This window comes from Thalassophryne amazonica, chromosome 15 (assembly GCF_902500255.1).
Source record: "Thalassophryne amazonica chromosome 15, fThaAma1.1, whole genome shotgun sequence".
NCBI lineage: Eukaryota > Metazoa > Chordata > Actinopteri > Batrachoidiformes > Batrachoididae > Thalassophryne > Thalassophryne amazonica.
This window is the reverse complement of record NC_047117.1, coordinates 32280702-32297180: the sequence shown is the minus strand read 5'-3', so window position 1 is coordinate 32297180 and position 16479 is coordinate 32280702. Positions and strand designations below refer to the sequence as shown.

The window sequence follows — 16479 nt, the reverse complement described above, 5'->3', positions numbered from 1 at the left end:
CCTTCTGATCCCCTCTGCAAATCATTTATGGAAATTGTGGATGCATTAGGATTTCAGCAATGCATTCAGGACTCAACACACATTAGTGGAAACACCCTGGATTTGGTTCTCACATATGGTACTGCTGTCATGAATATTGACATCATTCCTCTTGCTTCGGTGGTCTTTGATCACTCATTTATTAGGTTTACAGTTGCGCTGCCGTGTTTAGTGGAAGAACAACACTATTTATCACTACGGTGATGCATCAACTCCTCAACTACAACTGAACTCGAAGTGAGACTGCCTGATATCTTAGCTTCACATTTGGCAAATGTTCAATCGGTAGACTGTCTTGTGGATAGTTTAAACTCAGTGCTCAAAACGACACTTGACATGATTGCGCCACCTTTGTTAAAACCATGCCCCCCAAAACACAGTCACCGTGGTTTCAATGACTTGCATGACTTCAAGCATAAGGCTAGAGGTCTAGAACAGAAATTCAAAATTAGAAGTATTCCACCTTGCATGGTGTGATGCTATCTTAGACTATAAGCATGCACTACTGGCTACAAAGTGGGCCTATTACTCTGATTTGATCAACAAAATCAAGCATAACTCAAAGTTCTTGTTCGACACGGTGGCAACACTTATACACGGACAAGCACCTGTAGTTCACTCTCCTTTTACAGAAAGATTTCCTGGATTACTTTGAGAAGAAAATAGAAGCCATTAGGTTGAGCTTATCCCAACATGCTTTAACCCAGACACTCCATCCTGCTATTGAGGTGAGTGCTATTAATGAGGCATTACCTAGATTTACAGAATTTGATAATATCTCACTGGGGGTGCTGACAAAACTCGTAAAATCTACAAAAAGCACAACCAGGTTATTTGATCCTATAGCAGCAAAACCTTTTAAGGACCTGTGGCTCACTCTTGGGCTGACTGTGCTGAAAATTATTAATTTCTCATTAACTTCTGGATCTGTTCCTAAATGTTTCAAATCTGCAGTGATTCAATCAATCAATCAATCAATCAATTTTTTTATATAGCGCCAAATCACAACAAACAGTTGCCCCAAGGCGCTTTATATTGTAAGGCAAGGCCATACAATAATTATGTAAAACCCCAACGGTCAAAACGACCCCCTGTGAGCAAGCACTTGGCTACAGTGGGAAGGAAAAACTCCCTTTTAACAGGAAGAAACCTCCAGCAGAACCAGGCTCAGGGAGGGGCAGTCTTCTGCTGGGACTGGTTGGGGCTGAGGGAGAGAACCAGGAAAAAGACATGCTGTGGAGGGGAGCAGAGATCGATCACTAATGATTAAATGCAGAGTGGTGCATACAGAGCAAAAAGAGAAAGAAACAGTGCATCATGGGAACCCCCCAGCAGTCTACGTCTATAGCAGCATAACTAAGGGATGGTTCAAGGTCACCTGATCCAGCCCTAACTATAAGCTTTAGCAAAAAGGAAAGTTTTAAGCCTAATCTTAAAAGTAGAGAGGGTGTCTGTCTCCCTGATCTGAATTGGGAGCTGGTTCCACAGGAGAGGAGCCTGAAAGCTGAAGGCTCTGCCTCCCATTCTACTCTTACAAACCCTAGGAACTAGTGATTAAACCATTACTTAAGAAATCTAATCTTGACCCTAGTCTATTGAAAAACTATAGGCCAATATCAAATCTATCATTTTGCTCTAAAATTCTGGAAAATGTGGTTTCACGGGAGCTTACCGAAAATAATCTTTTTGAGCCACTGCGGCCTGCTTTTAAAAATATCATTCCACAGAGACAGCTCTCACTAAAATGGTGAATGATCTTCTGATTCCAATGGATTCAGACACCACTACAGTTCTGGTGCTGTTAGATCTCAGTGCTGCTTTTGATACCGTGGATCATCATATTCTACTCAGTAGGCTGGAGAATCATTTTGGGATTACTGGGAATGCCCTTGCTTGGTTGACATCATACCTGACCAGTCGTTCTCACTGTCTTTGTACAATAACACTACCTCTAACCTTAGTGACATGAAATCTGGGGTTCCACAGGGCTCTGTCTTAGGCCCCCTGCTTTTCTCCCTTTATACAGCACCCCTTGGGCACATATTGTGGCGTTTTGGGGTACCCATTCACTGCTACGCTGATGATACCCAGTTATACATGCCGATAACTGCTCGTGATCTCATCCACATAAAATCCTTAGAAAATTGTCTTGCATCAGTGAGAAGTTGGATGTCCAGCAACTTCCTACTTTTAAACTCTGATAACACTGAAATGATGGTTCTTGGTTCAGTGAGACATCAGCATCAATTTGACCAGTTAACGCTTGACCTAGGCTCGTGTGTCATACATCACACTGACAAAGTGAGAAACCTTGGGGTAATTTTTGATCCTACATTGTCCTTTGGCCTCCACATTAGAGATATTACAAGGACGGCTTTCTTCCACCTGCGAAATATAAAGATTCGTCCAATCCTGTCTATGGCTGATGCTGAGACCCTGATTCATGTGTTTGACTCTTCTAGATTGGACTACAATATTCTATTTTCTGGTTTACCACAGTCCAGCATTAGGGTTCTCCAGTTGGTTCAAAATGCTGCTGCTAGAGTTTTGACACGAAGCAAAATGTTTGACCACATTACACCCATTTTGGCGTCTCTTCACTGGCTTCCTGTCCCAGTGAGATGAGAATTTAACTAGCCTATAAAATTGTTCACGGACTGCCACCTCCCTACTTAGATGACCTAATTAAACCTTACGTACCAGCCTGGGCTTTGGGTTCTCAAGATGCAGGACTACTTAGTGTCCCTAGGGTGATAAAAAGTCTGCGGGTCACAGCTTTCTCTTATTGTGCCCCTGTTCTGTTGAATAATCTCCCTCCGTTAATAAAACAGTCAGATTCTGTCGAGACTTTCAAGTCCAGACTTAAGACGCACTTATTTTCCCTTTCGCATGGCTAGCATTCTGGCATAGTATGTTTCTCTGCTTTTCACTCTTTTAATTCATTTTATTAGGAAATGGAGCAGGCCATGGCCTCAATTATATCTAAATTCTGGGTCTTTTAGTGAAGCTTAGGGCTAGTGGCTGGCGATCACCTTAGCATTTCTTCTGTTTTTCTTGTTTCCTAATTTTGACAAATTATCCTGTATTTGTAGACTTTCTGTTTGAGGTGTGGCGCCATCCAGAGATGGGTGTGGTGTCTGTTCCAGAAACTGTCAAGTGCACCAGCAACATTTCCTGTATGTTCGTTTTGTGAATTGTTTTGTAATTTGTGTCTGTAGCATGGCCCAAGTAGAGGGTCACCCCTTTGAGTCTGGTCTGCTTGAAGTTTCTTCCTCAGAGGGAGTTTTTCATTACCACTGTTGCTCTGAGGGTTGGTAAGGTTAGACCTTATGTTTGTGAAGCGCCTTGAGGCAACCTTGTTGTGATTTGGCACTATATGAATGAAAATAAATTGAAATCGGCAGTTGTTAGTTCATGTCCATCCAAACACGGTACGTGTTCCCCAGCTGGGACATCCAGAACCAGAGATCTCAACAGCTGCAGCTGTCTGTGGACACAGCCCCTGTCAGGTCAGCGCACACACCAACTTGTCACTCTGTTATGTGATCATTATTTTTTAGTTATTTGTTGTGTAATTGTGTATGTAGGTAGTGTAGTAGTTATTAATATACTGTCTTGGCTGTGGTCTCTGTCTTTGTACTGTGACACGTCCTGTGCACTGAGCCGTCATCTGTGTCTCTGGTCAGCAGCTGGGAGGCCCCTCACCATGATGGGTGTGCTCTGTGTGTGCAGGGGGGAGCGGGGAGGAGCGCGACACACGCATGTGTGTTGCTTTTTGCAAAGCCACAACAGTGGGGGGATGTGACAAATTTCACATCCAGCTCAAACGTGCTGCTCAAATGGCTCAACATTTTCTAAGTGTCAGGCGAGCGGTGTTAGATGTTCATGTGTCACCTGGAATTTGGCCGACACCTGCCGCGAGAGGGATCAAATGGGCTCTCACAGGGCACTCTTTGTCTTTCACCCGCTGGTGTACGTAAGTAGTTGTAGCAACACGTTTACAAGGCATTGGAGGCAGGTCCGATTTTTCATGAATGGCATGCAATTCCTCCTTCATGTGCTAGTCGACTTCAATTGTATTATGTGTGATGGGGCCCTTAAGAGTGGTAATAAATAATGCAAAGTCTCTATAATGAGTTGGAATGGCGTGCGAGTCCACAATATTTTTAGAACCTTAGAACTTTTTTAGAAGAAGAACTTAACCCTTTTAATTCTTGTTAATTAAATTTTTTTAAATGTTAATTTACTGTCTTAAATGTATCTATAAATTATTTAGGTTATTGTTATCATGTACACACTATTATTATTATTATTATTATTATTATTATTATATTTTCACATTTAATTTTTAAATGGACCACAATGGAAATAAGTGTTTTCAGTTTCTTGTGTCATCCATGTATTAACATACACTCAACAAAAATATAAACGCAACACTTTTGGTTTTGCTCCCATTTTGTATGATATGAACTCAAAGATCTAAAACTTTTTCCACATACACAATATCACCATTTCCCTCAAATATTGTTCACAAACCAGTCTAAATCTGTGATAGTGAGCACTTCTCCTTTGCTGAGATAATCCATCCCACCTCACAGGTGTGCCATATCAAGATGCTGATTAGACACCATGATTAGTGCACAGGTGTGCCTTAGACTGCCCACAATTAAAGGCCACTCTGAAAGGTGCAGTTTTATCACACAGCACAATAACACAAATGTCGCAAGATTTGAGGGAGCGTGCAATTGGCATGCTGACAGCAGGAATGTCAACCAGAGCTGTTGCTCGTGTATTGAATGTTCATTTCTCTACCATAAGCCATCTCCGAAAGGCGTTTCAGAGAATTTGGCAGTACATCCAACCAGCCTCACAACCGCAGACCACGTGTAACCACACCAGCCCAGGACCTCCACATCCAGCATTTTCACCTCCAAGATCGTCTGAGACCAGCCACTCGGACAGCTGCTGAAACAATCGGTTTGCATAACCAAAGAATTTCTGCACAAACTGTCAGAAACCGTCTCAGGGAAGCTCATCTGCATGCTCGTCGTCCTCACTGGGGTCTCGACCTGACTCCAGTTCGTAGTCGTAACCGACTTGAGTGGGCAAATGCTCACATTCGCTGGCATTTGGCATGTTGGAGAGGTGTTCTCTTCACGGATGAATCCCAGTTCACACTGTTCAGGGCAGATGGCAGACAGCGTGTGTGGCGTCATGTGGGTGAGTGGTTTTCTGATGTCAATGTTGTGGATTGAGTGGCCCATGGTGGCGGTGGGGTTATGGTATGGGCAGGCATTTGTTATGGACGAAGAACACAGGTGCATTTTATTGATGGCATTTTGAATGCACAGAGATACCGTGACGAGATCCTGAGGCCCATTGTTGTGCCATACATCCAAGAAGATCACCTCATGTTACAGCAGGATAATTCACGGCCCCATGTTGCAAGGATCTGTACACAATTCTTGGAAGCTGAAAATGTCCCAGTTCTTGCATGGCTGGCATACTCACCGGACATGTCACCCATTGAGCATGTTTGGGATGCTCTGGACCGACGTATACGACAGCATGTACCAGTTCCTGCCAATATCCAGCAACTTCGCACAGCCATTGAAGAGGAGTGGACCAACATTCCGCAGGCCACAATTGACAAGCTGATCAACTCTATGCGAAGGAGATGTGTTGCACTGCATGAGGCAAATGGTGGTCACACCAGATACTGACTGGTATCCCCCCCCTCCCCCCCAATAAAACAAAACTGCACCTTTCAGAGTGGACTTTTATTGTGGACAGTCTAAGGCACACCTGTGCACTAATCATGGTGTCTAATCAGCATCTTGATATGGCACACCTGTGAGGTGGGATGGATTATCTCAGCAAAGGAGAAGTGCTCACTATCACAGATTTAGACTGGTTTGTGAACAATATTTGAGAGAAATGGTGATATTGTGTATGTGGAAAACGTTTTAGATCTTTGAGTTCATCTCATACAAAATGGGAGCAAAACCAAAAGTGTTGTGTTTATATTTTTGTTGAGTGTATTTACAATTACTTACAATGTACTTACTATGAACTTACTAAATAAAATCAAGCTTTTTGTCTTTTCTACATTCTGCTGCATGTAGGTGCTTTTACTTTTACACACCTACAAACAGAGAAGGTGGAGGAAGACATCAACACACTACACTTCTCACTCATAGTAATAACAACATGACACAACTAAACTGACTAAACCAATTGAATGACAAAAATAACTCAATAACACTAACAACACTGTTAAACTAATATGAACCACAACATGTAAAACCCCCAAACCCCGAACTCCCATGGTACATTGCAGCACAACATCCATTGTTCACTGCTGTTAGCTAATATCGTTCATTTAAAAAAAAAATATATATATTAGTCTTATCAAATTTCCATTTTTGCAGCATTTATCTTTCACCCAAAATACATAAGCATACCAAATGCCAAATGTCAGCTCTCCCCAGTCTCTCTGTGATCAAAGCCATACATATGCGCACACACACACACACACACACACACACACACACACACACACACACACACACACACACACACACACACACACACACACACACACACACACACACACACACACACACACACACACACACACACACGTCATTTGGCTATTATAATAAAGATTCAAGAAATCTTGTCAAGTGAAATTATGTTGCTGTATGGACAGATCATTACAGTTTGAGTACCTTTTTCCTCAGATTTAATGTTTTTAATCTTGTTTTTAGACACCCCTCTTTTGTAGTGTGGTGGACAAAGTTCTTTGGTGATGCCAATATCTTTGCAGGAGAATAAATGTCCAAGTATTCAAAGTCCTGGTCCTGAAATTATGACTTTAATCAGTGACCTAAGAGGATGACTTGATGTCTTTGACTCTGTGTCTCTGGAGAAATCTCAGGTACCTCTGTGTCAAATGAACAATTACTTGGGTTGCGTCTGATAAGATATATTACTTGCATAATGAGAAAATGTAATCTATGACACCACAGCCACATGTCTTACGTCAATGAGCTTGATCCAACATTCAAGTATTTCAGTGCTGAAGCAAGTCCTGTACAGGCCATGAGTCCCATTGGTACCTACGCACATTCCCAGATTCCAAAGCATGAAGTGAATGAGAATGGGCAGAAGTTCAAAATTATTCCTGAAATAAAATAAAATGTTGAAAATGTCTGTGTAAAGAGTCCTGCAGCTGCGAGTTAATCAGAACAACTCTATTTGACATACTGTACTTGCATAGATACGTGTACACCAGCTGAATCTATTACATACCCACTACATATTTTCTACACATCTTGAATGATGCATGAAATGTTCACTTAGCTCACTGGTTGGTTTTCAGAGCTTGTCCTTGTCCAGATCCATGGAACAGCAATTGATGGAGAACAAGTGACAGCCATAAAGGTTGTGTTCAGTGGAATAAAGCTTTTGCCCACTGATATGCTTGCTGTGAAATGTCACGACCAGTGCAGCGTACCAGAAAGTAAATATCATAGTGCTGTGATAATGCTGTAATATGTTGTTCTAAATGTTACTTGTGAGGTATACGGTGCATCCAGAAAGTATTCACAGCGCTTCACTCCATCCATATTTTGTTATGTTCCAGCCTTCTTCCAAAATGAAGTCTATTTTTTCCCTCAAACACAACACCCCATAATGACAACATGAAAAAAGTTTTTTTTTTGCTAATTTATTAAAAAAAAAAAAAAATCACATGTACATACGTATTCACACCCTTTGCTCAAAACTTTGTTGATGCACCTTTGGCAGCAACTACAGCCTCAGGTTTTCTTGAATATGATGCCACATGCTATGTTTGTCTGTTCTTCTTTGCAGCATCTCTCAAGCTCTATTAGGTTGGATGGGGAGACTTGGTGCACAGCCATTTTTAGATCTCTCCAGAGATGTTCAATTACATTCAGGTCTGGGCTGTGGCTGGGTCACTAAAGGACATTCACAGAATTGTCCTGAAGCCACCCAGTGTGAGGTCAAGAGCAGGTTTTCATCCAGGATGTCTCTGTACATTGCTGCATTCATCTTTCTCTCAATCCTGAATAGTCTCCCAGTTCCTGCTGCTAAAAAACATCCCCACAGATTGATGCTGCCACCATCATGCTCCACTGTAGGGGCGGTGCCTGGTTTCCTCCAAACACAACATCTGGCATTCATAACAAAGAGTTCAATCTTTGTCTCATCAGAAAATTTTGTTTTTCATGGTCTGAAAGTCCTTCAGGTGCCTTTTGGGAAGCTCCAAGTGGGCTGCCATGTGCCTTTTACTAAGGAGTGGCTTCCATCTGGTTACTCTACCATACAGGCCTGATTGGTGGACTGCTGCAGAGATGGTTGTACTTCTGGAAGGTTCTCCTCTCTCCACAGAGGAATGCTGGAGCTCTGAGAGAGTGACCATCAGGTTCTTGGTCACCTCCCTGATTATGACCCTTCTGCACCAATGGCTCAGTTTTGACAAGTGACCAGCTCTAGGAAGAGGCCTGGTGGATCTGAATGTCTTCCATTTACAGAGGGTGGAGGCCACTGTGCTCATTGGGACCTTCAATGCAGCAGAAATGTTTCTGTACCCTTCCCCATATTGGTGCTTCTAGCCAATGCTGTCTCAGAGGTCTACAGACAATTCCTTTGACTTTGTGCTTGGTTTGTGCATTCTGTTTCCACTGAGCTTGATTTTGAGCTTCATGGCAAAGGCTGTGAATACTTACGAGGGCTGTCAATAAAGTATAGGTCCTTTTTATTTTTTTCAAAACAGGAAAAACACCTCCGTGTTGATAACCATTTGTAAAATCCAGGCGGCTTTTGATGGCTTTCAGTGGAGTGAGTATATGAGAAATTGTTTAACAGCTGGACATGTTCCAACTTGTCCTTAAGGCTTCCAACAGAGGTGTTTTTCCAGTGGCGGAGCGTCGCGGCGGCTGCGAGTCGACGCTGCAATCCGTCCGCACGTCTTTCATTAAAAAAATCTCCTTTAACAGTGGAATATCCGGATAAAATGCTGAAACCGACTTCTTCTGAAACTTCTCTGTTCTCTCACGACGTCCTGGATCAATAGAGCCTGAAATGTGGAGGTTTTCAGCTTGAAACAGGCTGACGACGGCGCCTGAGAGCACTGCTCGACGTCTCGCACCGTGGGAAGTCCTTAAAGCAACAGTATCACCTCAAAATCTCTCATCAGCCGTTAAAATTTTCACCGAAAACCAGCTTAATTTTTCGAACCGTGTCCACTTCGATGTGTCTCACAGGTTTAGAAAAAATTTTGATCAAACAAAGCACCAGTCTCTCAGCAACTTCTCAGACAAAGGAATTCCGACGAGGGGCTGGACGACTCCTCCCACAAGGAGTGCTCACAGGCGAATGACGTCACCGACTGGCGTGGAAAAACTCACGCATGCACACGAGGGTTCAATCATGTCTGACGTAAAAACATATGAATGAAATCCATATAGTTTTTGAAAAAAATAAAAAGGACACATACTTTGTTGACAGACCTCATATGTACATGTGATTTCTTAGTTTTTTTATTTTCAAAAAAATTGCAATTATCTAAAAAACGCAACCTTTTTCACATTGTCATTATTGGGGTATTGAGTGTAGAAGTTTGAGGAAAAAAATAATTTATTTCATTTTGGAATAAGGCTGTATCATAACAAAATGAGGAAAAAGTGAAGCACTGTGAATACTTTTCAGATGCACTGTACTGTAGTTATTGTTTTCATACATCTTACACTCTACAAAGCTGAGTTTTTTAATGGCATTGATGGCCTTGGTGGCTGCCTGGACTAGGCCTTAAAAAATGTAAAAAATTGTTTCAAGCTCCATGGGGACGTCCAAAATGTCTGGCAGCGCACCGTCCACAAGACATGTGTGTCGGGCAGGACATGCGCGCTGGGCCGGCTGCACACAGCAACAGCAGATGTGGACATAAGAGCGCACTGCTTCTCATTCATGTCATTTCATGACTGTATGTCTGTGACCATGGGTCATCTACAGAGGAACAGATGGATCATATTTGTATTGTCCGCTTGATGAGAGGGATTCAGTACAATGAGGTGTTTTTATATGGTGTGTGGTTTTATTTTTTAAATACATCCATGTCCTAAAAACCAAACAGTTTCCCGCAGCTTTCACAGGACAGCGATGGTAGCTCAGTGGTAGTTTCTGACTGTTAATCAAGAGTTTTTTGAAAGTGTGGGTTCAATTCCCGTGGGTGGCATGTTTTTTTTTTTATTTTCACAGCAACTGTGCGATGTGTAACCACATCGTGCAGCTGCTGGCACTGTGTTCCCAGTGCATAAACCGTCGCACTGGGATCGTGCACGATGTTGCGTGGTTCGCTCATAGGAGCTCTTATGATGTGAGTCCCTCTGAGTTGTACATATTTGCACTATGTGTGAAGGGGCCCTAAGAAGTTATAGGACATCATAGCCAGATTTTACACAGATACTGTGGGGGTTGTATGAAGTGAAGGCAGAGACTTTTCCCAATGGCTTGGGTGCTTTTTCAGATGAGGAAACATTTAGTGACCTTGACTTCGCAAATAATGCTGCGATCTTTGAGAAATGAATGGTTAGTCTGATTGCAGTGCTTGAGAAGCTGGATGAGAAATCGGAGTGTCTGTGTTTGCGACTGTCGTGGAACAAGGCAATTCAGGCTTTTATCACCTTCCTGGACTCAGCCATCAGAAGTGCTGAACTTGTAGAGACATTCACTTATCTAGACAGTAACATTTATGTCTCTGGGTCTTTGATCTCCTGAAAAGAGCTTATAGAGGTCTGGAAAGAGGAGTTTGGTGATGCAGATATCTTTACAGGAGTGCAAAGATTCAAGTCTTGAGGGTCCCGGTGCTACCCATCTTGCTGTATGGTTTTGAGATTTGAATGCCAACCAAGTGGCCAAAAATGATGACTGGATGGTTGTGGTACCATGTCTCTTCTGAGGATTCTTGGGTACTACTGGAATGACTTTGTATCAAATTAGTGGTCACTGAGGGAGACTAACACGTGGAGTATCACTTGCATTATAAGTGAGTGACAGCTTTGACATTTTTGCCATGTGGTGCTTTTCTCTGTGCATGATCCAGCACACAGGTGCATGAATGTTGAGGACCCCAGTGGCTGGAGAATGCCAGAGAGACACCTATGTTTCACCTGGCTGTGGCAGATACAGTAGATGAGTATTTTCGAGATGTTGGGATGTATCAGTAGTCTGCATGGGTGAGTGCCATCCAGGACCCAAGGTAGTTCTGTGGTGTCAAGGATGTGACGGCACATAGAACCACTGAATGCCCCCAGACTTGAGTTGAAAGTAATATTTCACTCATTCTTTAATGATAACGGTTTCCTACTGATGAGAAATAGTATTGCGTTATTAGTCTGTTAGTTATGCTTGTCTGTCATTATGACGATGACAATGCTCTCCAGCTCTGTCCCCAAAATCAGTCCCACCATTTATTTACAAAATATAATGCTACTATCTGTAATCAACAGATATTTTGCATGAGCTATGCTGGCTGTGTGGTTATCTCCTATTAGTCCTGGCATGATAGTGGAAGCTGATCCAAGACAGCGATGTGGACAGAAGGGAATGGGCTGCACGTGTTGAAGAACTGCGTTGCCACTCATTTGTGTTGCTGCTCATTTTTCCTGATTAGCAATTGGGTGCAGTATTTGTGTGCTGTGGCAGGCTGCCTTTGCTTAATGACCAAAACAACCCACCTCCACAATGTGGAATGGCATGCTCATTCGTCTCACTTGGAATACCTCGGCTTTAAGCTGAAGTACTTGGTGCAGTGTTTTCCCTCAAGCGTGCGTACCTTCCTTTTGGCTCGAAGCTGTCCGTGGTAATTATCAGACGAGTCTCCTGGGATTTCTCCTCCCCACAGCGTCACTCCCACAATGGTGTAAGTGATTCCCATCACCACCAAAGGCAACACGTAGACCAGAACAATCACGATGATATGGTACCTAAGAAGAATGTTTTTTTTCTGTTCATTTGTCTTTTTTGTGCAGTTTTTCAAAATCACATATTTGGGCAGATAGGTTAGAAAAAGCTTCTTACATGAAGGTGTCCTCTGCCTTTCGGGGCCAGGCCACATAGCACAGTGTTCTGTTGCGCAGAGCTTTGGTGGTAGAGAAGAAACAGAGGGGGAAAGCCAGAACCACGGCCAGACTCCAGATACACACAATCACCCCTGTGGTGGCCTTCGCTGACAGACGAGGCTTCAGAGGATGAATGATGGCCATGTACCTGCACGTTACAGGGCATCAGATGAAAAAGCTGTTTTATAAGCATCTTTCTGGGATCTTTAAAAAAAACAGTTTTATGAACAAGCAGCAGCGGCTTTAGCAATCATCAGACCTAAGCTCTGTAATAAAAAAAGGTTGACAGAACATGTTCATTTCAAGCTACATATAAGTTCAACCACACCTGCTTGAAATTGCTATCGTGCGTGGAATAAGATTAATTCGTGCAAGTAGCCCAGACATGTGGGTATATATTACTTTAACCCTATTCAGGACTTTTGGGGTCCATTGGACCCCATGGCAATTACTTTCTTCATATTGTACTCACTAAAGTCCTGAATAGGGTTAATCAAGAGCAATCAGAGATTTCTGACATCCACCAAACCGGATCCAGATCACCTCCAAAATTCGGTGGAGTCTTCCATGCCCTAATATCTATCTGTGGTGCAAATTTGGTGAGAATCTGTGAAGTAGTTTTGACGTAATCCTTCAAAGTCTATATAAAGTGAAATCTTGATCCAGAATCCAGATCCAGTGTCGCCGATCGAGAGCTCCACCCTAAAATTGGTCCGCCCTGTCTTCACTGCACATGCATCATTTCTGAGCGTCAGCAGCGATTCAGCGATTATCACATTGTTTCTGCTTCAAACTGCACTCCAGTCATCATCTATCTCAGCGACAGATATCTGAAGCTCTTGTACAACAATCATCCATCCATCCATCCATCCATCCATCCATCCATCCATCCATCCATCCATCCATTTTCTTCCACTTTATCCGGAGTCGGGTTGCGTGGGCAGCAGCTCAAGCAAAGCCGCCCAGACCTCCCGATCTACACACACCTCCCCCAGCTCCTCCGGTGGAACCCAGAGGCGTTCCCAAGCCAGCCGAGAGACGTAGCCCCTCCAGCGTGTCCTGGGTCTTCCTCGGGGCCTCCTCCCAATGGGATGTGCCCGGAACACCTCTCCAGCAAGGCATCCAGGGGACATCCGGAAAAGATGCCCGAGCCACCTCAGCTGGCTCCTTTCAATGTGGAGGAGCAGCGGCTCGACTCCGAGCTCCTCCTGTACAACAATCATTTCCACATAAAGACGCATGTGCAGTGAAGGCAAGACAGATCAATTTTTATAAGGGACCGTTCGGTCGCCTACACCTCCCAAATTCAGTGGAGTCTTCCATGCCTAATATCTATCTGTAGTGCAAATTTGGTGAGAATCTGTGAAGTGGTTTGATGTAATCCAATAAAAGCCGACAAAGTGAAACTTGACCTAGAATCCGGATCACCTCCAAAATTTAATGGAGTCTTCCATGCCCTAATATGTATCTGTGGTGGAAATTTCGTCAAAATCTGTGCAGTAGTTTTGATGTAATCCTGCTAAAAGTAACCCTTTAAAGCCTATATAAAGTGAAACTTGATCCAGAATCCGGATCTGGATTCTGGATCCTGATTACCTCCAAAATTTAATGCAGTCTTCCATAGCCTAATATCTATCTGTGGTGCAACTATTGTCAAAATCTGTGAAGTAGTTTTGACGTAATCCTGCTAACAGACAGACAGACAAACAAATAAGCAAAGTTACTTTTTGCATTGAGCTTGTGCATCAAATTTAACCAGTTTATCCTCATTATATACACACTCTTTAAATTTATGGTCTTATAAGATGATTGCGTGATCATGTTAATAGACTGCATTTTGCAGACTACAAGACTGGGCGTCTGCAACAGCCTCGGGGGAGAGAAAACCCAAAACAACTCCATTAATGATGGAATCTAAAGACATTTTTCTCTCGCTGTTCTCATTTATTATGTGTGAGGCAGCCTGTAAAATTACAATTATGCTGTGGTGTTTGGTTTTAAAGGACACTGATTGATGACTCCTTAAAAAAAAAGTGTGATGAATTTTTCAACGACAAAGCAAAACACTTAAAAGAGGAAGATTACCAGCTGAGTTTTGATTTTCACTTGCAGATGAGACAAGATGGGCTGTTAATCCAATTTTCCGGAAGGTGTGGGTCCTGTCCTGTCACCTCAGTGAGAGGAATTCTCTCAGACACATCAACAAAGACACTGTGTCTCATCACCTGTAATTGCTTGGCATTTATTCTGAATGTCCCCGCGGCCCTTGTAGATATCGGTGTGTGAATAGCTTCTTAGATACCCAATCAAGAATGTGCCAAGTATTTGGGATCCAACATGTTTGCAGAATAACAGCTGATCTAATACACTTGCAGTTGCTGAACAATAACCACAAAGGAATGCCAGTAAGCCATGAATGAGCTAACTGGAATTACACATCGCCACAGTTCTCTTTGATAAGTGCACACACACATCAAAGGACATTCTTAGAGGTATTAGCTTTGACTGGTCATGATCACAGAGAAGAACAACAACACAAAACAACATTTTCTTTTGTTTCCCCATGCAGACGTCTGGCTGAACAAAGGATTGTGCACAGGAAGAATTAGCTGCTACCAGGATAAATGAAGTGAAACTTACAAAGACATTTTCCACAGCAGAAAGTTTATGACTGAAGACCACCTGTGCCCATTCTCTGTGTAATGTGAAGTTGTGTCAGGAACTGCAATGGCATAAAGCCTGTACTAAATCCAGCCCAGTCTCATGTTTTTTTTTTCCTGTCCCATCATGAAAAGAGCCCAATTTCTGTGACACAGTATTTTTATTTAGCGATTTATAATCCTCCCCTACTACTAACTCTAACCCTAACCATAGTCATAGCATAAGTGTCTACCCTCCCCTAACCCTAACCCCTGTCACCCCAAATTTCATGGCCCCGTCACAAAATGAATTTGTGCCCCTGTCACAAAATGCACCCCATTTTCGTGACAGTTTTTTTTTAAATTTACGATTTATAATCCTCCCCTTCTCCTAACTCTAACCATAACCATAGCATACGTCTACTAACCATAACCCCTGTCACCCAACATGACATGCCTCCATCACAAAAAGCACCCCATTTTTGTGACAGTCTTTAATTTTATGATTTATAATCCTCCCCTTCTCCTAACTCTAACCATAGCATAAGTGTCTACTAACCATAACCCCCATCACCCCACATTGCGTGCCTCCATCACAAAAGCACCCCATTTTTGTGACAGTCTTTTTTAATTTTACGATTTATAATCCTTCCCTTCTCCTAACTCTAACCATAACCATAGCCATAAGTGTCTACTAACCAGAACCCCTATCACCCCACATTCTGTGCCTCCATCACAAAAGCACCCCATTTTCGTGAGTTTTTATTTTACGATTTATAATCCTCCCCTTCTCCTAACTCTAACCATAACCATAGCATAAATGTCTACTAACCATAACCCCCATCACCCCACATTCCGTGCCCCCATTACAAAAAGTGCACCATTTTCATGCCCCTGTCACAAATCTGTAGATTAATATACTTTTTGTAATGCCGCCACGACAGCCATGAGACTGGTTTGGCCAAATCAACATGCAGATCATTATCAGATCTACTGTGACTGTGCAAGAAGGAGACGAGTAAGGTTTTTGTTTCACTTTATGAAAACATTTTGTTTTGTTCTTGTTGCCAAGTAACTTAAGACATTTAAAAAAATATTGTGATAAAAAACTTGTCATCAAAACTTGTAAACAAAGCCTTGTTATGCTTTGTTAACATTTATTTCTGACCATATATTAAAATGTGCACATAAAATATAGGGGTGCAGCAGGGGCGTAGGCAGAAAAAAATCAGACGGGCCCAACCTTTGGGGTTGTAGGTAAGGTGTAGGTATTATAACACACCATTTGAAAAAGTATGCCTCGTTTGGACATCGCAAGCAACGTTATCACTTAGCCTACAGCACTGGCAAAGTGAGCACACAGACGCGACACGTCAGACACAAGTACATGGATAATGCAAGCTGCAGTGCAGCGCCACACACACACACACACACACACAGACACTCAGTGCAAGTCTGGTAGCCTACTTGGCTCGGCCTAAACCCAAAACGTCAATAGGTATTTAAATAAGGCATTGTTTCAAAAACGAATTCCAAGTTTAATGATGAACACATCTCGTGCCATGTACACACGTTGTCGGGTATTTGTAAAACCGAATATCTTACCCTTTCCGTTTGGGGAAAAAAACTTCATCCACACTACGTCGTTTAAA

At 42.6% G+C, this 16479-nt stretch overlaps 1 protein-coding gene across 1 annotated transcript in view; it reads right to left on the bottom strand.

The window, feature by feature from the left end:
* tacr3a (tachykinin receptor 3a) overlaps positions 1 to 16479 on the bottom strand; it is a 203995-nt gene that overhangs the window by 148370 nt on the left and 39146 nt on the right. The window contains exons 2-3 of the mRNA XM_034188764.1: positions 12148 to 12336; positions 11903 to 12053 (exon numbers count right to left, since the gene is read on the bottom strand). Coding sequence (XP_034044655.1) covers positions 11903 to 12053; positions 12148 to 12336 — 340 coding nt within the window. The remainder of the gene's footprint in view (positions 1 to 11902; positions 12054 to 12147; positions 12337 to 16479) is intronic.